The sequence below is a fragment of the Neltuma alba genome, unplaced genomic scaffold, assembly GCF_004799145.2.
Source record: "Neltuma alba isolate B1F8T4 unplaced genomic scaffold, ASM479914v2 tig00004456_pilon, whole genome shotgun sequence".
Taxonomy (NCBI): domain Eukaryota; kingdom Viridiplantae; phylum Streptophyta; class Magnoliopsida; order Fabales; family Fabaceae; genus Neltuma; species Neltuma alba.
This window is the reverse complement of record NW_021633717.1, coordinates 277,645-301,932: the sequence shown is the minus strand read 5'-3', so window position 1 is coordinate 301,932 and position 24,288 is coordinate 277,645. Positions and strand designations below refer to the sequence as shown.

The window sequence follows — 24,288 nt, the reverse complement described above, 5'->3', positions numbered from 1 at the left end:
AGCCGGCCGGAGGCCATTTCTCTTGTTTTATGAAACTTTGTTATATGGTTGAAAACTATTTGGATGGGCTGATTTTGATGTATGTGTTACCCGGGCCGGAGGCTCGGAGGCCCAGTAGATATGAATGGATTATTTTAGTTGCATGCAACGTCTTACGGGTTGACCCGAGTTTGAGAGTCAATTTCTAAAAATATGAAATTTTCCTTCTACTATGGTAGCTCGTTTTAACAGCTTTCCTTTTCTACCATAGTAGTGGTCTTATGACAAGTTATGATGTTTTTAAGGTTAAGGGTTTTACAGATTACACCGAATGCCTTCCTTTCTTTTCTGTCAGAGCTGCCGTGGCGATTTTCTTCATGAGCTGCAATGGTTGGTCCTTTTTTCAACTTCTCTGCTTCTAGTCTCTCTTCTTTGCTCACTTTGGGCCTTTAGCCTTCCCTGACTGCCCAGACTTAGTTGAATCTTTCTCCTTGTAATCACCTTTCAGCTCTTGCACTAACCAGCACAAAGAATCATGCTTTGCACCAATAATCCCCCAATGGTGTTAGCATAAATCAAAATTTACTTTGACAAATTATGTTTTCTAATTTTAAGAGGAAAATCCTACACAATTAACTTCCAAAGCCCATAAGAGAGTGCTAAAACAAGTTGAATTAATAGAAATTTTGAGAGATTATCACACCCCCAAACTTAAACTTTTGCTCATCCTCGAGCAAAACAACAAACCAGCAAACTGGGTAACAAATTGCACATCAAAGACTGCAAGAATGGCTATATCCTCATCAATTGCTCAAAGAAATATAAAAGATAGGAAATCACTGAATCACCAAAAGAAGCAAGTTTTATGAGCTTAAAACAAATTTTCAATGATTTTAGAGTGTGAATGTGTGTGTAGAGTCAAAGAACATCTCTCATGACAATGTCCAAGTAGAATATGAAGCTTTAGCTCATATACTAACCTTCAACCACACAATTTCATAAGCCTAACTCCTTCTCCCTCTATGTCTACAACTCACCCCACATAAATTCAAAATCAAAAGGATTTTTCGGCTTGTAACGTGGCCAACATGTCATGGTTCATGAAAGAAGGGAAGAATAGGGTAAGCAAATACTTTAAGATAAATAGGTGATCGTACTCAAAACTCATTCCAACCACTTCCATTACCCCAAACTTGTACCAAAATTAATTCTCTTCTCACCGAGCTTTAATGAAATTGAACTAAACATTTACACCTCTTTTTCTTTTTCTTTTTTTAATCATTTATTTTTTTCATATATTAAAGAGCCATAAATGATTGGTTGGTTTATGAACACTTTAAATTTTCTGGCAATTTCCATACCCCCTTCCAGCCTTCTACAATTTCAACATATCATCCCATTCTTACCCCCTATTTCTATTTATCTCAAAGCTAGGGAATTCATGGTCTTTCTCAATTGATTTTTGGTTAGAAAGAGGTTAGGATTCAATTTTTTTTTAATAAAGCTTAAAATATGGGTTCAAAGGAGAAGATCATTAAGGTCAGCTTGAAAGGCTTAAACGCATTTAAGAACTGCCCTAATCATTTTTCAAATTCATATAGAATAAACCATAAACTTTGAAAAATTAGAAGAAGGCTCTGAAATTATTTAGTTGAAACAAAAGTATAAAGGCTAAATTATCGCACTCAACCTCAACATAAGCATAATGTTTTGACCCCTTTTTGTGCATTAGTTTCCCCAAAATTACAAAAACACAGGTTTTAAACTCATAATTCAAGCATCTAGGAGCAATTCACAACTTCCTATCAAGCATAGTAACTAAGCAACTGCTCAGTCATTAGACCATTCATACAATTTCAACTAACAACTCGTCACTTCAGCTTATCCTACAAAATACTAAACGAGCAAAAATTTGAGACCACGAAATTTTCACTTTTTCAACTATTTTCCCTTTTACTCAAAACATTTACCCAACAAAATAACCTTGTTAAAACTTTCAAAACTCTTCAAAATTAACCCTATTATCCATAAAAATCAACCCCCACCCCAAAACTTAAAACTGACAGTCCCTCACTATCAATAGGAGTTAAGTAAAGGTCAGGGCATGCAACTAGAATCCAAAAACAATAAACCTGTTGCATGAAAAGTCAAAATTGGGATCTTTTCCTGTACAATTATAGCTATATGTGCAACTATCAACAGTATCAATATTAGATAACCCCAATAAAATCAGCAATTACTATTATTATCCACAGAATAATCAATAATAAGATCATACAACCATCAAAATATTCAACAGTTTAACAATAGTTAACTATTCATAAGCAACCATCACAAATAATGTTCAACATTAATTACAATCTATCCAACAGGCCATCAATAGCCTTTTCAGAAACAGTTAAGCAAGTAATCAAAACACTAAACAAATAAAGTCACAAGAAACTTGAAATAACACAAACAAAAGTAAAAATAAAACAGGCAGCATCATCAACAGCAAATGGCCTCGGCTAGTCATCCTCCTCCTCAATCTGCTGACCCCCTGATTTGCATCACCCTCTGCAAGCGAATCAATAGCCATGTCATCTCCTTCACCAATGCTAGTACCAGAATCTCTAGCTTCATCTTCCTCTCCATGTGACCCCTCTTAATAATCAGCCTCAGTGCTCGTGTCTCTAACATTTGGCACATCAATGTCCAGTTTCTGTGCAATCTAGACCAACAGCTCCTCCATGCGCCTTTGTCTACATCTCTTGTACATGGATTTAATGATACGCTGCTGTTCTCATTCAGGAACAAAATTAGAGTAGTTCAATTTTGGGGTGGGCTTGAACTTTGGATCTTTTTCTTTCCATTCTACCCCCACTTTAGTTAACAAATCCGAGATCAGGTGAGGCATGATAAGATTGGTGTTATGGCCTCTGCTAGCATCCTGTATGGCATCAAAGATCAACTGCTCTATATTTACTGTCGCTTTTATCATGAACAGATATATCAGAAGGGCTAGATTCCATGGGGCTTCACTAAGATGAGTGGTTGGCATAATGTTTCTGGTAATAATATATAACCATATTCTAGCCTCATGTGTCATGTCTTTGTGCAGAATATAAGGTTGGCCCTTCCTAAGTCTTGTCCACTTATCCTCTTCTGAGCTAGTGAGGGATGATGAGATTGCACTGAGAGGAATTTTCTTTTGGTTGCTTAGGTACCATTGATATTGGCATTTTTCAATTGTAGGAAGTTAGTAGTAATCTCTTATCTGCTTTAGAGTAATGAGGACATGTTGGTACCTAATAAACATCTCATTACTCAAATTTGTAGCTACCCTAATGTAAAACTTCCAAACCAGTTTCTTATTCCCTATGGTTTTGGATCAAATCAGATCTAAGAGCTTTGCCTTTCTCACTTTTTTGCAGAGCCCAAACTTGTTTGTGCATAGAAATTCCCTTTCTTGATGTAACCCTCTCCTATCAATCAGCTGCTTGATAGGGGGCTTAAGGGATGTAGCATGAGCTTTCTTCTTGGGGGCTATTTGGTTGTTTCCCTGCACAAAATGAACAAAGCAAACCACATAAAGCAAACAAAACACCATAAACACAAAACAATAGAGAAAGAAAACAACACTACCCTAAAAAAGGTTCTCCCCTAAAGTTAGATCAAAGAGTGAGATCAAAAGTCAAAGCTAAGTAAACCTCAAGCAATCCCAAGAGCACACTCTTGCCCTTACTTAAGTCTTTCCTAACCTCAACTTGCAAGGAACCTCAATCCAAACAGAGTTCATAAAGGTTTTACAAAAGGGTTTTAAAGATAGGCATCCATCCGTAAATGCCTATTCAAACTGATTTCAAAGATGCTGCCTGAGGACTCACCCTGAGAAACGAGAATTTATCATATCAAGCAATCCATTTTCTCAAGAAGAACATCAATGCAAATTGAGTCACATAGAAATCACAAGTACCATTTGGAAATTTGGACCACTTGGGCAATGTGAAATTATCATTTGGAAGTTTTCTTAAGTATCCCATGGATTTTAAATAACAAACTTTTTCACAAATAAATGTAGTATGCTTTCTATGTCAAAAAGAATCGATGATATGCTATAGAAATATGCTTTTGAAAACCTTTTCAACATTAGCCATAATTCTAACCGCAGTGAACCTTAGGGAATCAAACTCCCTCTATCTACAGTTCAAGCATCACTCCCAACCACAAGGCAAAACCCTAGCAGCATCCTTCCCATCTGTCAAAGAAATAAACTAAACAAAATAAACAAAGGAAGGAAAGAATAATACTACCGATAGAGCAGAAGAAATAGCACGAAGGGAAAAAGGAGAATAGTAGACGAACACGTGACTGAGAAATAGGATGGACGACAGTAACTTCTTGAGAGAAATGGAAACTGAGTCAATGGCCAGAGTAGGAGCAAGAGGTCGACGAGAGCGGAAGAAAGAGAGAGTGTAGAACAGTGGGGGATGAAGGTTTTAAATCAAATGGAAAAAATAAGTGAGGGTTGTGAATGGAGGAAGGGAAGGTGTTGAGATTAGGTGAAGAGTGAAAAGAATAAAGGGTTAGGGCTTTAGAATTAAGGCCATTGAATCAGACCCTAAAACTGTCTACATATAGAGGGGTAAAGAGGGCAATATGAAGAGCAACAGAGGACATGCAAGCGTCGCAGCGCTTAAGCACTCACGCCGCAGTGCGTTTTACAGAGACATAAGAGAAAGCAAAAAAAGGGATGCCGCGACACATATGATAAGGAGCAGCAGCACCTATTACAGAAATGCAACACAGTAAAATAAACCTAGACACCATCGTGCATGTGATCAGGCACTGCAGCTCCTATTACCAAAGCAAACTCAATTATAAAGGTAAGGCCGCTGCAGTGCATAACTAAAAACGCCACAGTGCCTATGACAAAATTGGCCTACCCACAAACCAACTAACTAAACCTACATCCCCCAAACACACAAAACATAAGAACAAAAGACCACACAAAAGCACAAACAAAAGAACCAACAAAACACAGACAAACACTCAAAAACAACACCCACAAGAGGCCTAAAGTTAACATAAGTTCCAGAATAATCAAAGTAACCAATCAAAGCCACAATATCAATGAATTGTAAATCAGCAGAACTTGATATTCCAGATATAACAGCAAGTGCATATTTAAGGCTTGAGGAACACAGTTTAACTTCTTTTAAGATTAGGGTTAGGTGTACTTCCTTGATTATAATGGTTAGAATTCAGCTCTTCCTTCCTGCAAAGATCCAAACTTTGGGGAATAAACCTTTAGGCCTACAAAAACAAAGATCAAACATAAAACTACTAAGATAAAATCAAAAAGCAATAAACAACACAAAAGAAAAGTTCAGAGCTTGGGTTGCCTCCCAAGTAGCGCTTGATTTGTAGTCTTCAGCCTAACTCTTTAGCTGCTTAAGATTCCTCTGATAAGGGAAAGGTGACAGTTTGACAATCTATCGAGCTACCCCAATAGTGCTTCAATCTTTGACCATTTGCTAGGAACTTCTCTTTATCTTTTCCTTCTAATTTGACAACTCCACGGCCATGAATCTTCACAACTTCAAATGGACCAGATAACCTGGACTTTAGTTTCCCAGGAAAGAGTTTAAGCCTTGAATTGTACAATTAAACTTTTTAACCCGACAAAAAATTTCTAGTAAGGATTTTCTTATCATGGAGTCTCTTGGTCTTCTCTTTATATAGTCTTGAACTTTCATGGGCATTGAATCAAAATTCCCTAAGTTCATTCAATTGTAAAAGTCTCTTTTCACCCATAGCCTTTGCATCGTTGAGCCGTTTGATAGCCCAATACACACTATGTTCTAGTTCAACAAGTAGATGGCATGCTTTCACAATTACCAATCTATAAGGTGACATACCAATAGGCATTTTGTATGCCATTCGGTAAGCCCACAATGCATCATCAAGTTTAAAAGACTAATCCTTTCTTGTGTGTCCCACTGTCTTCTCTAATATCTTTTTGATTTCTCAGTTGGAGATCTCTGCTTGGCTATTAGTCTGAGGATGATAAGCCAAAGCAACCTTGTGCTTGACACCATACTTCTTCAATAGAGCCCTAAATTGATTATTACAGAAGTGGCTTCCCCCATCACTAATTATTGCCCTTGGGGTTCCAAACAAGGAGAAAATTTTCTTCTTCAAGAATTTGATAGCAACTTTGGCATCATTTATTGGGGAGGCAATGACTTCAACCCATTTTGATAAATAATCCACCGCTACCAAGATGTATTGATTGTTGAAGGACTTAGGAAATGGTCCTATAAAGTCAATTCTCCACACATCCAATAATTCTACCTTAAGCATATTATTCAGGGGCATTTCATTTCTTCTGGGTATGTTTCCTATTTGTTAGTAATGATCACAACTCAATACAAATTCGTAGGTGTCTTTGAACAAGGTAGGCCAGAAAAATCCAGATTGTAAGACCTTTACAGTAGTCTTATTACATCCAAAGTGACCTTCATATTCAGATGAATGACAGCATCTTAGAATTTCTTCTTGTTCACATTCTAGTATACATCTTTCAAGCATTTGATCAGCACAATGATGAAACAAGGATGGTTCCTCCTAATGGTAGAGTCTAACGTCATGTAGGAATTTTCTCCTCTGATGATGGTTCAAATCTTGAGGAATAATGTCACAAATAATGAAATTAACAATATCAGCATACCATGGCTCCTTGGTGTGAGCTATAGCAAAGAGTTATTCATCATGAAAGGTTTCATTAATCCTCTTTTCCACTTCGAGTTGAGAATCAGTACTCAATCTAGATAAATGATCAACAACTTGATTTTCTCTGCCCTTTCTATCAACAATTTCTAAGTTGAACTCTTGTGGTAAAAGCACCTACCTAATCAGTCTTGCTTTTGATTTTTTCTTGCTAAAGAGGCATTTGAGAGCTGAATGGTCTGTATACACCGTGACTTTGGGTCCCACAAGGTATGATCGAAACTTCCCAAACACAAACACCAAAGCAAGCATCTCTTTCTTTGTGGTGGTATATTTTTCTTGAGCATCATCTAATGTGCTCGAATAGTAAATCAGGTGAAAAGTCTTATATCCTTCTTTTGCCTAAGTATTGCACCCACAACATAATCACTAGCATCACACATCACAATGAAGGGCAAACTCCAATCTGGGGCCATAATTGTAGGAGCAAAAACAAGTCTCTTCTTTAATTCTTCAAAAGCTCTTTAAGAAGCATCATCAAAATTGCTAGGAAACTTCTCACACCCTTTACATTTGTTGGTGGGGGAAGTTGTTTAATCACAGAGATCTTTGCTTTTTCAACCTCTAGTCTATCCTTGGATACTCAATGACCTAACACAATGTGCTCTTTCACCATGAAGTGGTACTTTTCCTAGTTAAGGATAAGGTTGGTTTCTTTACACCGTTGTAGAACACTTGTTAGATTGATTAAACACTTGTCAAACGAATCACCAAAGACTATGAAGTCATCCATGAATACTTCCATAGTGTGCTCAATCATGTCAGCAAAAATGGCCATCATGTAATGTTGAAAAGTGACCGGTGCATTGTCCAATACAAAGGTCATATGTTTGAATGCAAAGGTTCTATAAGGGCAATGAAAGTTGTTTTCTCTTGGTCTTTCAAAGCAATGATAATCTCATTATAGCCAAAATACCCATCAAGAAAACAAAAGCATTCCCTTCCAGTAAGCTTATCTAACATTTGATTAATAAACGGGAGAGGAAAGTGATCTTTCCTAGTTACAGTATTTAACTTTTGGTAGTCCATGCATACTCTCCACCCCGTAACAGTGTGAGTAGGAATCAGCTCATTGTGGGTGTTAGCTACTCTAGTCATACTACCTTTTTTGGCAACGCATTGGACTGGGCTCACCTAAGAGCTATAAAAAATAGGATATATGATTCTTGCATCAAGCCATTTGAGAATTTCCTTGTTCACTACTTTCAGGATCAGGTTAAGCCTTCTTTGATGTTCAACAGAGGCTTTACATTTGTCTTCTAGAAGAATCTTATGCATACAGGTGGAGGGACTGATACCTTTAATATCTGTAATTGCCCATCCAATGGCCTTTTTGAGAGCCTTAAGGACTTCTACCAACTGCTCTTCTTGTTGCACAGTGAGATTAGAAGAAATAATCACAGGTAAGTATTGTTAGAGCCCAAGTAAACATATTATAAATGAGAAGGTAAGGTCTTGAGTTCAAGTGTTGGAGGCTCTTCAAGAGATGGCTTCAAAGTTGGTCTTTCTAGAGATGAAAGATCTAGAGTTTCAAAGTATGCTCGGCCCTTGGAGTAAGAAGACGAAGCATTCATCAATGCCAATACCTCTGCTACTTCTGTATCATCTATTTCAAGCCCCCACAATACAGCCTCAAGAGGGTCCTCAGACATTGATTTGTTGAAATCACCTTGCACAATCTGATCAACAATGCTTATAAAAGAACACTGCTCATGACGGCTTGGGGCTTTCATCAAATAGTACATGTTGAATGTTACATGTTCATCATTAACCATCAAAGTTAATTCCCCTTTTTCAACATCAATAAGGATTCTAGCAGTTGCCAAACATGGTCTCCCCAGGAGTAAAGGCATTTCTTTATCAGCCTCAAAGTCAAGCACAATAAAGTCAACAGAGAATATAAATATGTTGACCTTCACCAACACATCTTCAATGATCTTTTGAGGATACGACATGCTTTGATAAGCTAGTTGTAAAGTAATAGTGGTTGGTCTAGCTTCACCAAACTCTAACTTATTAAAAACTGAAAGTGGCATCAGATTTACACTAGCTCCCAAATCGCATAAAGCTTGCCCCATGAACTTATTTCCAGTGTAACAACAAATAGAGAAACTTCTCGAATCCTTTTGCTTAGGGGGAATTTGCTTGATGACATCCGTGAAACTCTTAGTCACTACTATAGTTTCATATTCAGTAAACCGCCTCTTCTTTGTCAAGACATTCTTCATGAATTTAGCATACTTTGGCATTTGTTCTAGTGCTTCCACCAAAGGTATATTTACGTGCAGCTGTTTAAACATCTCAAGAAATTTCTTGAATTGGCCATCCTCTTGCTGTTTCTTAAGTCTTTGAGGAAAAGGTGGCAGTGGCACATATTTAGTAGGAGAGGTCAACGTCTTCCTCTTCTTTTCCTCCGTAACATCAAAAGTTACATACTTGCCTTTTACCACATCCACCATGTCCTTCTTAGCTTGCTTTCTCTTCTTGTTATCATCCTCAGAGATGGGCTCTTCATGCCCTATTTCACCCTTATCAAGATCAATTGCCACGTCATTTTGAGCTTTTTTAGTAACTTTACCAGGACCAAAACTGTCAGGAAGGACCTTGCCACTCCTTAAGTTGACTGCTTTACACTCCTTATTATCCCTCTTTGGATTAGGAATAGTGTCACTTGGAAGGCTATTACTTATAAGGACATTCATTTGAGAAGCTAGCTGTCCCATCTGAACCTCAAGATTCTTTATAGCAGTCTTATGGAGAGAGAAGGTTGCCAGCCCTTGCAGATTCTTAATTTGCCAATAATTGAGCAAATATTTTCTTAATTTTTGATTCTTCCTGTTGAGGATGCTGTTGCTGTACCTGCTGCTGTGGCTAGCCATAAAAACTAGGAGGTATTTGTTTAGCACCAGAAGATAATATTTGCGGCGGGTTCAAGCTTGGACCATTTTGTCATGAGAAATTTGGATGATTTCTCAAGTTTGGATTGTAGGTTTGAGAGTAAGGACTTCCTTGTGGCCTTCGCTGCATATTGTTCATATAATTTACTGTCTCCAAAGTGTAAGGGCACTGATCAGAATGATGTTGCTTATTATACTGGTCACAAGTGTACCTCGAAGCCTGAAGTGCATGAACTCTTGTAGTGTTGCCCTTCTTGATTTGTAGTTCCAAATTGTCAAACCTTTTGGAGATCACTTCAAGTTGCGATGCAATATCTCTAGATGATAAAGAACTTCGCTCCTTATATCTCCTAGACTCTTGCTTCCTCTTATTGTACTGTTGCATCATAATGGAGGCCATATCCTCATACAATTGATATAGCTCATTGACTTTTATCTTTCCAATTTTGCCATTTGAAGCAGTGTTGAGCATAGTTACTGTCTGATCATTAAACCCATTCTAGAAAGCTTCCATTAAAATATATTTTTTTCTACTTATGATTCAGACAATTTCTCCACATATCCTTGAATCTCTCCCAAGCCTTATAGAATAACTCCTCCAGATGCTGCTCAAAGGAAAGCAATTTGCACCTTAGTATAGCTCGCTTACCTCTTGGAATAAATCTACCTTTGAACTTTGCCACAAGCTTAGCCTAAGCCTTAATAGGGTGTTCTGGCAAGGAATTCAACCATGCTTTTGCCTTGTGAGACAGGGATCTAAGGAACAACCTCAACCTTAAAGCATCTTTAGAAACCCCATTTTGCTTGAAGTTCCCACACATCTCTATAAACTTGGTCAAGTGCTCATTAGGATCATGATTGAAATTTCCCTCAAACGTACCAATCATCCCCAGTAGTTGAATCATAACGGGCTTTATTTCAAAATTTCTGGCTTGAATGTCTAGTAGCTAGATGCTTGAATGAAAAGTCTGCCCTTCCTTATTTAAATAGTCATTCAGAGCATACAAGTCATTCTCATCTTGTTTTGCGGTTTTTGTGGTTTTGTTTCAAGCGGTGGTGGTAAAAGTAACCAAGGTCGTTGTCGAATCTCTAATATGCTTTTAGTTTCTCTCGAACTGGATTCTTCTTTAGTAACCTCTTCCAAAATAACTTCCAGACTTCCTTATATACGTCAAGAGGTACCTACAAATTTAAATAAAAAACACAAGTATTAAACTTATCAAGTAAAATGAACAAAATAAATACTACTATTCTATTTATAACTATTTCTACAAATGCTAAGAGAAAACTTAAGTGTAACCAATCACACAATAAAGACAATCAACCACCAATAATCTTGCCATTAGTTCCTAGTAACTGTGCCAAAAACTTGTTTGCTGAATAGCCTCCGCAAGCAGACAGATCATAAGTAATACAAAAGTATCATTCCCTCAGAGATTTAGGCCAGATGAGTTAAAAATCATAATTGTGTTCTTGATTAGGTTAAGTAAAGCAAAAGTTGTAAAAAGAGTTTGTGAAATGAGATCAGAAAAACAAAGATTTAAATCTAAATGAATTCAACTTGACTTTGAGACAAATAAAGGTCTAGGGTTATTTTTCACTAATATACTTCATAAAACTTGATTAATCACTTCTCAAATGGTAGTTAACAATAAGTCCAATTAGCCCAGGGTTCATAGAATTGATTAAAATTTCTCAAGTTAAGACCAAGTTTTGCAATCTCAATAAAACACAATAATCTCTTGCATTTGTTTGAAAAGGCTGTACTTTGAAAACCAAAACCCCTTTTTAGACTATGCTAGGTCAATAGATATATCTCTATTCTATCAACAAACCTTCCAATTAATAAGATAAATTTTTAGACTAACACATTTTTACTGAAGTTCACAGATTAATTTAACTTTCTCAAGCTTCAACCAATGAACTAATCAATCCAAATGATGGCCAATCATAAGGAAGCATTAAGATCAAAGTAAAAACAATAAAACTTTATCATTAACACCAAAGAGAGAGTTTAAACAAGTTTTAATCCATACAATAGATCCAAATAACCCTAGGATGACTATTCTAGCTACATGTTTAGCAAAGAGCCACAACTATAAAGATAGTTCCTAGCCATTACAGAAACAAGGAGAGGAGAAGAAGAAAACCAAGAAAAATATAAGGAAGAAGCTCTCAATCTCTTGTAATATCGAGCATAATTTTGCCAAGCTTCAAAACCTCTAAACCCTACTAGAGCAAGCCTCCAAATGACCCCTAAAGTCGAAGTATATCAAAAACCATGAGTCCCCCTATATATATGCCCTAATTTTTAAGTTGCAGCATAAAATGTCAGACCCCAAGTTTTGGGCCTAAGAATACACGGATTAGCCTAAGATAGGTAGGCTACTAAATCCCTATGAGCAGGAGCTCCGGAAATGTAAAAGGAATGTTAAAGGGTTTCAGGGACTAAACTATAAATAGAGAAAGTTCTAGGGACCAGAATGTAAAGAAAGTTAGAGGTTCCAGTGAAGTCTCAAGGCCCCGAAATGGGAAAAGAGGTTAGTTCAGACCAAAGGTTATAATAGAGGCCATAATAGGGTGATCTATGAGGTTGACTTGACCAGGGGCAAAACCGTAATTTTTGGAAAGTTTCAGGCGAGAAATGGGTAAAAATGGAAGTAATACCCAAAAATTCTAGAAAATTCCAAAAAATGGAAAATGATATTTTAAGGCCTGCATATGAGGAGGAATGACGAAAATGCCCTTGAGTTGACTTAAAAGGAATTTATAAATTTGTGGCTCAGTTTGAGATGTAGAGATAGATTTAATTGTTTGAATCATAAGGAAACCTCAGAAAATTATGGTAAAATGGGGATGCATGATCTAAGAGGCTATAGAATTTATAAAATTAGTCTCAATCCTAGAAGGCTAGTAGAATGGCTTTAACATTTTTTTAAGGACAAAACTGCAGTTTATGGGTTTGTTATGGGAAATTTAAAAAGAAATATTTATGGTCTGAGTTATGATTTGAGAAAATTCATAGATTTTCTACAGAATTAAATGAATTTTATGGTATAAATAGATGAATTTTTGGAGTTCAGGATTGAATAAAATGCTCCAGTTAAATGTTAAATAATTAATGTCCCTTAATTAGGAGACAAAGTTAGAAAATATCTCAGATATTTTGAGGAAGACAAGTTCAACTTAAATTCTCTTCTTCTTTCCCATGTGCTTCATTTATGAGGGTGATGAGTCATCATATAAGTCACTAGAAGATATTTTATGGGCAATAGAAAAATTAGAATGCAATACGAGTAAGTGTTAGATAGTTTCCTATCTACTCGGTAGAGCAAAATTTCTACTATGTGACTCAATAAGGTTGACTAATTTGTCAATAGTGTTGACTATTTTTTCCCCCTCTGCTCCTCTAAGGTGGTGCCATATATGTGCCTTTTATTGGCCAATATCAATTATTAAAAATACTTAGAGATCTCAGAAAATTATGAAAAATTGAAGAAAATTCATTTAGGAATTATGGAGATTTATAAATGATTTCTAATCCTAAATGATGAGGAGGTTAGCTTTAATTGAATTTAAAGCTAAATTAATATCGGTAGATTGTCTGTTTTTACAAAAACGACAATTTAAAGAGTTATATGGGGAGAAAAATTATGAAATTAATCAAGAAAGTTCCCTTTACTAAGATATAATTAATGGTGATCTGATATAAGAATTCTGAGATACTAGAATTTTTCAGCTATCAGATAAAATAAACCAACATTATATTACAATTCAGTAGACTGTTAGGATAACCTGGGTGGTAAAATTTCTGACAGAATGTCAAGGCCACATGTCACACCCAAATTAGCCAAGAAAGGGGAAAAAGAAAATAAAAAGAAAAAGGAAAAGAGAATACTAAATCAAGTTAGAATAAAATTTAATTAGGGATAAGTAAAATCATTATGGTTAAGTCATCTTCCGTAGGATCGCGACACATGGCAAACATGGTTCATTAGATGGCTTGGATTTAACCATCTATCTTTGAAAAGTCAAAAGTTTCTAGAAGGGTAATTAGCCAAGTTAATCAAGGAATTAAGAGAGTTAACGTTGATTAAAGCCTAATTAATCTTAATGGATAAGAAAGATAACATAAGCCCTAATGACTCACCATTCAAGTATCAACATATTAAGCCACATAGCCTTAGATTTGTACATGTGGAAAGAGGTAAAAATTGGAGGGCTAAGATTAAGTCTTATGCAAGAAGGGTAAATGTGGAATTAATTAAAAAGGAAGCCTATAAATACCCCTCCCACATGTTCATTTTGTGTGAAGCCTTTCAAGTAGGAAACCTCTTGCAAATTTTCGTTTAGAGAGAGAAAGAGAAGATTTCTAGTGAGAGAAAGTCATTTGGAAGCAAGGTAAGCTTCTACAACTCTCCTATTTCAAGTATAATAATGATATGTGGGTTTTATGCTATTTTAATGATGATGGAAAGTCATTTTCCTAAGGGAAAGTGCTGCCCAAATTTTATCAAAATGATAGGGAATGGTTTAGATGAAGTATGGTTAAGATTAAGCATGGTTAAAGGTTAAGGATTAAGTGATTACATGTTAGTTTTGTTGAAAATCCTTTTCCCTATAATTATATATATGGTTCGGCCAGGTCAAGTTCAATGGGAAGGGATTGGATTTTCATAAAACTAACATGATAAATGGATTCTAAATGGAAAATTGTGTAGGAAAGGCCCAAGAAAGTTCAAGAATCAAATCTAGAAAAATAAACCCTAAAAGTCAAGAAAAAAGGGGTTTAAGGGGTTATGTTAAGTTGTAGAGTTGAAGTAATGCTTAATGTTGTGTCATTGGTTGCCTAATAGGCTATACACAACAAAGGGCAAAGATCTAGTCAAGAGAAAAGAGTTCAAGAGGAAGGAAAGCCAACAAGATAGCTTTTGCATTTCATTGCTTGTTAGAGTTACTATACATTGTATGTTCATTACTATGTGTTATGACGTTATGCCATGATGCCTCCATGCATGTATACCTTGGTTTATGCAAGGTTGAGATGATATGTTATGTTATGATGTTATGTTTTCCATGGCAAGTACATAATACTCAAGTATGTATGTATGCATGTAGCTTGAATTACATTGTGATGTATAACCATAGTAATGTATGCAATGTGCTACTAAGATTCCCTAAGAATCGTACCCCCATACTTAATAAACCCTAGGGCCTTCAACCTCCAAGATCAAAGGAAAAGAAGTAGCTATAGTGGAGAGTTAAGTTTGCCTCAAGAAGAAGGAGAAGAAGAAGAATGAAGAAAAACCTTTTGTTGGATGAATGTAATTAAGAGTATGCTTTAAGGTTTTAAGTTATGGATATATACTAGCTTATGTGTTAATATTTGAAAGCATGCTAGTGTTGCCCAATATGCATGATTATATGGTAGGAGAATTAGTATGCAAATACTTGGTCAAGTAAAACAATTTGTCCTTCCAAGGGGGATAAAAGTCAACATTATGGACCTAAACTTTGACCAAAGTCAAATTAAGCAATTGAGTGAGTATAGCCATGAGATTCGGTGAACAAATAGATGGCATTTTCATCTTTAAGATGAGAGTTGGTTCACCTGAACCTGATAACCACACAAGAAGTTATGCCCTTCCAAAGTTGGGCTAAAATAAGTGGAAAATGAAAAAATGACCATATGAACCGTAGCTTTTTCAAGAAAAACTGGGCTTGAATTTTAAGGCAATCAGTCTAAAAACTATTTTCTCTCAAAATTTTATTCAAAGAGCTTTTAATAGAACTTAGAATCACTTGATTTTGATTTTTCTACAATTAGTTATGAATTTTCAGAGTTTATCACATTTTTTTGTTACAATGAATAGTAATCCGTAAAAGAAAATTTTTAAACTTCATTTTTAATAGCTTGTAGTCTTCAAAAGTGATTCTAAATGCTTCTGCAAGGCAAGTTAATTGGTATAAACATAAGGTGTTACATAAAACGCACAGTTGGGGTCAGATATCATGGCAGATTACACCGAATAGGGTATTTAGGAAAGGTTGGGCACCACAGCAAGTATGGATAGGGGCCGCGGCGGGTTATACCGAATACTATCTTCTTGGAACAGACAAAGCACCATCACAGATATGATCATCTGTGACGACGGATTACACTGAATGCCTTCCTTTCTTTTATGTCAGATCTGTCGTGGTAGTTTTCTTCATGAGCCGCGGCGATTGGTCTCTTTTTTAACTTCTCTGCTTCTAGTCTCTCTTCCTTGCTTGCTTTGGGCCTTTGGCCTTCCATGATTGCCTAGACTTAGTTGAATCTTTCTCCTTGTAATCATCTTTCAACTCTTGCACTAACTTGCACAAAAAATCATGCTTTGCACCAATAATCCCCTAATGGTTAGCATAAATCAAAATTTACTTTGACAAATCATGTTTTCTATCTTTAAGAGGAAAATCTTGCACAATTAACCTCCAAAACCCATAAAAGAGTGTTAAAACAAGTTGAATTAATAGGAATTTTAAGAGGTTATTAGCAGGCAGTCCTGTAAGCCCAAAGAGCTTCCTCAAACCTTTTACTCTAGTCCTTATGGGATGGTTTCACGATCTTTTCAAATATTTGCTTTACTTTTTGGTTAGAGACTTCAGCTAACCCATTCATTTGAGGGTGATAAGGAGTGGCAAGCTTGTGATTAACTCCATATTTAGCCAATAGAGACTTGATGGTCTTGTTGCAGAAGTGTGTTCCTTGGTCACTGATGATTGCCCTTGGAATGCCATACTTACAAAAGATATGAGAATGTAAAAACTTGGCAACCATAGAAGTATCATCTTTCCTAGTTGGCACTGCCTCTACCCATCGAGACACATAATCTACTATAAGTAATATGTATAAACACCTAAAAGACAGAGGGAAGGGACCCATAAAGTCCATGCCCCACACATCAAAGATTTCACAAAAATACATAGGTCTTAGAGGCATCTCATGCTTCCTACCCAAACTCCTAAACCTCTGACACTTATCACAAGACTTGCAGAAAGAATAAACATCTTTAAATAGAGAAGGCCAGTCAAAACCACACTCTAAAACCTCCTAGGAGTCCTATTAGCACTAAAATGCCCCCCGCAAGATAAAGAATGTGGAAAGGTAAGGATAGAATGGATCTCATTGTTTGGAACATAGCATCTGATTATCTGGCCACTGCATTGCTTCCACAGGATTGGAGCATGCCAGATATAGTATCTTGCCTCCCTCTTCATCTTATCAATATGAAATTTAGACATAGAAAGGGGAACAGGGTTAGTGAAAAGATAATTAACTATGTTAGAGTACTAAGACTCCTGAATAAGATTAACATAATCAACTCCCTGTGTGCCTTCAGGTAATCGACTAAGGTGGTCAGCTACATGATTCTCTGCTCTGGCTCTATCTTTGATATCGATATCGAACTCTTGTAGCAGCAAAGCCCATCTTAACAGTCTAGGTTTAGACTGAGGCTTCTTAAATAGGTACCGAACCATTGCATGATCTATAAAGACAACCACTTGAGAGTTTATTAGATACTGTCTAAACTTATCCAAAGCAAAAATAATAGCAAACAGTTCATTCTCTATGGTAGTGTAATTGATTTGAGTGGAATCAAGCATCTTGGAGGCGTATGCTATGACTTTAGACTGTTTCTCCTCCTTCTGTCCAAGCATGGCACCTATTGCAAAGTTATAAGCATCACAAGATAATTCAAATTGTAAATTCTAGTTAGGTATAGTAAGAATAGGAGGTGAAACAAGCATAGACTTCAAAGTGTCAAAAGCATGTCTACACTTGTCATTAAATTTAAATTCAACATCCTTTTTTAACAAGGTAGAAAAGGCAAGGCAACTTTACTAAAGTCCTTAATAAATCATCGATAGAAATCTATATGCCCTAAAAAAAGACCTCTAGTCTTTTAAACAAATGGGATAAGGGAGGGATGAAATAACTTCAATTTTGGCTCTATCAACCTCGATCCCCTTTTGGGAGATGAGATGACCTAAGACTATCCCTCTATCAATTATGAAATGACACTTTTCAAAGTTTAAAACCAATTTCTTATCAATACATCTCTCAAGAACTTGCTTTAGGCTATTCAAGCACTCATCAAAACTCTCACTATAAACAGTGAAGTCATCAATAAAAACTTCCTATTTAGTTCTAGAAGATCACTAAATATCACCATCATGCACCTTTGAAAAGTACCTGGAGTGTTACACAACCTAAATGGCATCCTTCAATATACAAAGGTACCAAAAGGACATGTAAAAGTAGTCTTGTCCTGATCTTTAGGAGCAATAGGCACTTGAAAATAGCCAGAAAAACCATCCAGAAAACAATAATGAGACTTTCTCGAAATTATCTCCAACATCTGATCTATAAAAAGTGATAGAAAGTGGTCCTCTCTCGTGGCATCATTTAACTTCCTATAATCTATACACACTCCCCAAGCATTTTGAACCCTAGTTAAAATCAGCTTGTCATTCTCATTTCTCACTACTGTGATACTGCTATTCTTTGGTACTACTTGTACTGGACTTACCCACTCACTATCTGATATGGGATAGATTATCCCAGTACTCAACAGTTTAGAGACTTCCTTCTTAACCACATCTAGAATGAGAGGATTCAGTCTCCTTTGTGGTTGCCTAACTTGCTTGGACCCTTTATTCAAAAGGATCCTAGTGCAAACTGAGGGATTAATCCTTGGTATGTCCCCCAAAGACCATCCTATAGCCCTTTTATAACTCTTCAACACAGAAATCAATCTTTCTTCTTTAAAACTACTCAAAAAACTAGAAATAATAACAAGCAATTTAGAGTCAGCAGAAAGAAAGACATATTTCAAGTTAGGGGAGGGGTTCAGTTCTAAATTAGGAGGCTGCACAATAGAAGGAACTAATTCTTTTATGTTAAGTGCATTCAATGCAAGTGACATGTCCATGTGGCTTGGGGAAGGAGATATAAGCTCATCATGATATGTATGTCCTCCACTTCCTAACTTAGTACCACTCTTAGATAACCTATAAAAAAGAGGATTAGTATCAATCTTATCAACAAAAACATTAAGTAAATCACAAGGAAGAGTGGGATTAGAAGTGACTAAGTCAGTAGCAAGCTTGTTGCTAGCCTCTTCTAATATTCTAACACCACTCAAAAGAGAAGCTACCAGCGTAGCTTGTATGATAGCTCCTTTATCATTAGTACATGTAAAATCAACAAACTCACCTTTCTCAAGGCTATCATTAAGTGTAATGTTTAGAGCAAGGTCACGGTTAAGGCAAGATGATGCATCAAAATCATAAGAGATGAAAAGGAGGTGATCAACTTCTAAACAATTAACGCACACCATGTCACCATAATATGAGCAAGAAGAAGAAGAATGAGGGGTAGATAAACAAGTAAATGCATCATCATGCTTAACAATCTCATTATAGCAGTCATGTTCATGCATCTTAAATTCATACAAATCATCAATATCATTAACAGCACAATCAATCAAATTAACACCTAAGTAAGAGCAATCTGCATAACCTTGACTCATAGCATCAGACATATTAAAGATAACCTGTTAGTTCCCAAAGCGCATAGTAATGACCCCATCTTTCATATTAATTATGGCTTGGGCTGTTCTAAGAAAAGGTCTTCCTAGAATCAAAGTGCTATCGGCTTTAATCTTATTAGTCATGTCTAGCACATAGAAGTCAGCTAGGAACACAAGACCCTTTACTTGCACAAGAACATCCTTAAGAAAGCTTTTAGGGTGTCTCACAGTCCTATCAGTTAGACCTAGCACAACACTGGTATCCTTTAAGGTGCTAATACCCAAACTTTCATACATAGAGGTAGGCATAAAATTTATAGCTACACCTAAGTTTAGTAAGGCATGTGAAATGTTTGTTTTGCCTATGATACAGGGAATAGTATAGGAACCCAGGTCCTTACACTTAATAGGTAACTGTGGCTTGAAGATAACACTGACACTAGACCCCAGTTAGATTCTCTCACTATGCCTATACTTTCTCTTATTTGTACATAGGTATTTTAGAAACTTAGCACACTTGGGCATCTTCTTAATCAAATCAAGTAATAGAATATTAACCTTAAGTTTGCTAAACATTTCAAAAAGCTCATCATTTTCTTTCTTTTCAACAACTTTCTTACTCATGAGATAGGAATAAGGAAAAGGTAAGTCAGAAATATTTACCTCATCACCTTTAGAAGGTGATCCTTTCTCTATTAGCCCTTGCTTAGCAGCTTCAGACTCCCCTTTTTCTTGAGCCAACGATTGTTTAAGGGATTGCTCTAAGAGCCTCTTCTCTTTGGCACCTTTGGATTGAATGGAGGTCTCTTGAGTAGCCTTAGGAATATCTTAAGTGGCTTTAGAAGGAGGAGACTCAACTTCTATCTCTTCCTCAACCGGTTCTTCATCCTCTTCATCATCTTTGAATTGTACTTTCTTAGCATCAATTTCTTTGCCACTTCTCAATGCGATTGTATTTAAAGATTTAGGATTTATCACCGTGTTGGAAGGCATTGAACTACTAGCCTTAGCTTGCTGTTCACTTATACTATTTGACACTTAGGGATGTAAGAAGTCAAATTAGAGGTTCTGGTTTCCCATTGCTCCATCTTATTCTCTAGGGCTACAAATCTAGCTTCAGATTTAGCTTCATACTTAGATATGTGCTTAGTCATTGCCTTAATGCCCTTGAGTATTTGAGAGAACCACTCATCATCTTTAGATTGTGATTGCTTTAGGGTAGACATGGCTCTAGAAGATTCTCCTTGTAACCCTCTATAGTAAGATTGCCCTTTTGAGTAACCATATTCCCTGGAAACCCTTCTTGAACTTGCCTATTGTCACCTCCTACCCATAAAAAATTTGGATGAGCTTTTCACCCTTTATTATGTGTATTTGAATATGGGTTTCATTGCTTAGATTGACTGGCCCTTCCTTGATATATGGCAGAAACTTCCTCATATCTATAAGGACAAGCAACAAAGATGTGCATAATAGAATTACAATGCTCACAACTAGGTGCAGCCATCTTTATGGAATTAGGATTCTGAATGTCAATAAGGGGAGTGTGAGATGCAAGCTCATTCAACTGTGTAGTTAAAGCATCAATTTAAGAAGTAAATGTATCCAATTGAGGAATGTGGACTTAAGAAGGATTGGCATGTATCGCATTAAAACTTTTAGACTCCCTGATGCTATACTGTTGATGGTTTAAGGCCATTTTCTTGATAAGTTCTCATGCCTCCTCAGTAGTTAAATCAATGAGAAAACCCCTAGAAGCAGCATCCAACATCCCTTTGTCTTGGGTCTTAAGTCTATCATAAAAGTATTGGACTAACTATTCATCTGGAATCTGATGGTGTGGACATCTAGAAAGCAAGTCTTGGAAATGGTTCCAATAGTCATAAAGTGACTCATCACAGTCTTGCTTTGTAGAGTAGATCTCTTTTCTCAATGTGGAAGTCTGGGAAGTGGGGAAATACTTCTCCAAGAATGCTTTTCTGAGGTTGTTGCAGTTATGATAAGCATTTGCCATACGCTTGGGCAAGCTCATGTACCATTCTCGCGCTTTGTCCTCCAGGGACAAATGGAATACCTTTTAAAGAACCTCATCCAGACTAGCCCCAACCGGCTTCATGCTAGAGCATACCATAGAGAGAGATTTCAGATGATTGTACAGGTCCTCACCTGTCAAACTATAGAATTTAGGCAAAGAATTAAGTAGTGGACCTTTAATTTCAAAATTGATATCAAGATTAGGGCATGCTATCACACCTTACTATTTTATCAACTTAGGTTCCATTTAAAACCATTTTAGACCACATTGGATGGTCTTGGGCTCACTTTTTATCTGAAAAATGCTAAATTTCAGATTTTTACTGTTCATCAGGTAAAAATCTAGTTTTTCTGGCCCAAATTTGAAAATTCATAACTTATTTCAAAAAACTCAAAATGAGGTGGGTCAAAATTCTAATTAAAGCTATTTAAGTTCTCTTTCAAAGAAAAATAATCTTGTGATCCAATTCCTTAGGAAAAAGCGTCAAGTTTCTGTGAAAGGTAATACTGTCCATTTGCCAAAAACCCTTTTTCCCAGATTTTGACCTTTAAATTTGAAAAATAATTAAAAATCGTATACTTGGCCATTTTTAATGTGTTACCTATAAAATTGAAGCTTAGGACATTATCTATAACCATGCTAAATTTCGTGATTAAACACATTGGGGAGCTTAATCAAAAAGTCACGTGAACATGGCAGTGTCAGTGTGTTTACAGCACTGTTAGTATAGTATATACAAAGCCAAAAAGATCCACGAATTTTTGTGGCAAGACACCACAAATTTAACCTTCAATTTGCATCTTTCCCTTGGAGGATTCAAGCCATGAAATGTTAGATTACATTTGTGGAATGAAATTTCATTGAAATCCCAATAGCAAATTAACCAACTGTATCACCAACAAGCATCATCAACATGCATAACTACATTAACTACTATTGGTGAACTAGCATGCTTATCATTTGGCAAAATCAATCATACAAAGGCCAAAGCAAGAAATTACAAAGAGCAGCTACATTATAATCAAGAAAGTTCAACCACATAATAGCAATTAATCATGCAATAATCAATAATGCCAAATTAGTGTTAGTAGCTAGGCTTAACTTGCTATCTTGCTCCAAAAGCTTGGGCTTTCTTTCTTTTCCTTCTTTCCCCTCACAAATATCAAACCCTAGCAATGCAATCCATCAAAAAGGATAGTAAGAATCATTACCCAATCAAGAAAAAGCAAGAACACAATCAAAAAAATGACTCTTCCTCCTTGAAGCTTCCATCTTTGTTCACTATTTTTGAACTTGTTTCCTTTTAACCCTAAAAATTGCTTCTTTACTTATTCCTACATGGTTTTTCATGTAGATTCTAAATATGTTCTTAGATCTATAAAAATAAAACTCCTCCTTTCAGCTACCCTTGACCGAACCACTAGGAGTACTTGAACCAAAAATTACAACTTTGTTTTAATGCTTCCAGCACTTATTCCTTTTGGTTTACCTTACACCATTTCTCATTTTAAGCATCATGGAAGGTTTAAAACATTGAAAAACTCATCCTAGGGTTTAGTTATCATCTTGGCCGAAATGAACATCCAAAGAAACAACCAAGAAAAATGCTTCAAAACAACCTAAACTCACTTGCAACCACTAGGAGCTAACATGTTTTGATGTGTCTTAGCAAGTGTGATTAACAAAACTTTCTTCCCCTCAAGATAACCAGTTCAGTCAACACCCAAAGGAGAGGAGAAATAGACTTTTTCAACCATAGAAAGAAAGAAAACAAAGTAAGAACCTATCTAGAACTAAGAACTAACCTTGAATCCTTGGTTGTATGGTCAAAAATGCTAGCTTTTCCTTATTTCTTCTTCAAAACCCTCTCTTTTCTCTCCTTTCCTCCCTTGGTCGAGCCAACATCTGAAAATGAGGGGGAGATGAGCTTGTTTAATGAGCCGAAATATCCCAACCATCCTCTTTAATGAGAATTCAAGTGTCATTACCCTCTTTAATCTTGTTTTCTCTTTCTTAATTAACAAAATCCAAATGAATTTAATTACCAAAAGTCAAAATCCTCTCCATTTGAGGAGTGACACTTGGTAAGTTCAAATACTCTCCATTAAGGGCTTGACACATGGCTCAATGTGGTCCATTTGATTTGCAAGACACTAGTCTTGCTTTATCAGTCTACTTTGGCTCTGAGTTTAACTTCCTTTCTATAATTACAGTAGTTTGGCCTTTGTAACTATTTTCTGTCAAATTCTTAATTTATTCTCCTCATTTTTATCTTTCCTAATTGCCCTTTTTGCCTCAAAATGAATTTCCTAATAATTAAATAAAAATGAAAAATTAATTTCCTCCTCTTTAGGGATTTTCTCACTTTTCACAAGTATTTGGAAAAATCTTGGATACTTGAGGGTCTTCATTTAATTCCATAATCTCCTATAATTCCTTGTGGTCTCATAGGAATTTTCTTGGAATTTTATTCTCCTTAAAAATATTTATTTGGAATTCTCTGAATAAAATCTCTTAATTAGCCTAAATCACCCTTAAATTCTCTTATAATTTCTTTAAGGGTAATTTGGTCATAAAACTAACTTTATAATTTCATATAACTCTCAAAGGATATTATCCTTATTTTTTATTAATTTTACAAGGCTTGGAAATATTTTTCCTTATTCACATTTGACCAATTTTCCTTAATTAGTCAAATTCCTATATTTGGCTTGGAAAATTATGATAATTATTTTCCATTAAAATTCTTCTACTTCTTATCATTTTTAATCCTCAATAATTTGAGAATATTTCTGATTTCTAATTACCATAATGCTGTATGTGACATTTCTCCCCTTAAATAAATTTCATCCTCGAAATTTAAAGCATACCTTAATGGAAAAGCTCAGGGTACTTTTCCTTCATCTCAGCTTCCATCTCCCATATGGCTTCTTCAGAGGAAAGACCCTTCCAGACCACTTTGACTAGTAAAATCTGCTTGTTCCTTAGCTGCTTAACCTTTTGATCAATGATTTGTTCTGGTCTAACCTCAAAA

The 24,288-nt window shown here is 36.0% G+C and overlaps 1 protein-coding gene across 1 annotated transcript; it reads right to left on the bottom strand.

Moving 5' to 3' along the window:
• Window positions 1-8,183: 8,183 nt before the first annotated feature.
• On the bottom strand, window positions 8,184-9,629 carry LOC114744839 (uncharacterized). Its single transcript, XM_028932981.1, has one exon. The coding sequence runs from the start codon at window positions 9,627-9,629 to the stop codon at window positions 8,184-8,186; it is 1,446 nt and encodes a 481-aa protein (XP_028788814.1).
• Window positions 9,630-24,288: the final 14,659 nt, after the last annotated feature.

What these genes read in the sequence shown, in the direction of transcription:
- LOC114744839 (XM_028932981.1), bottom strand. Translation starts at nt 9,629, where the DNA reads ATGGCTAGCCACAGCAGCAGGTACAGCAACAGCATCCTCAACAGGAAG.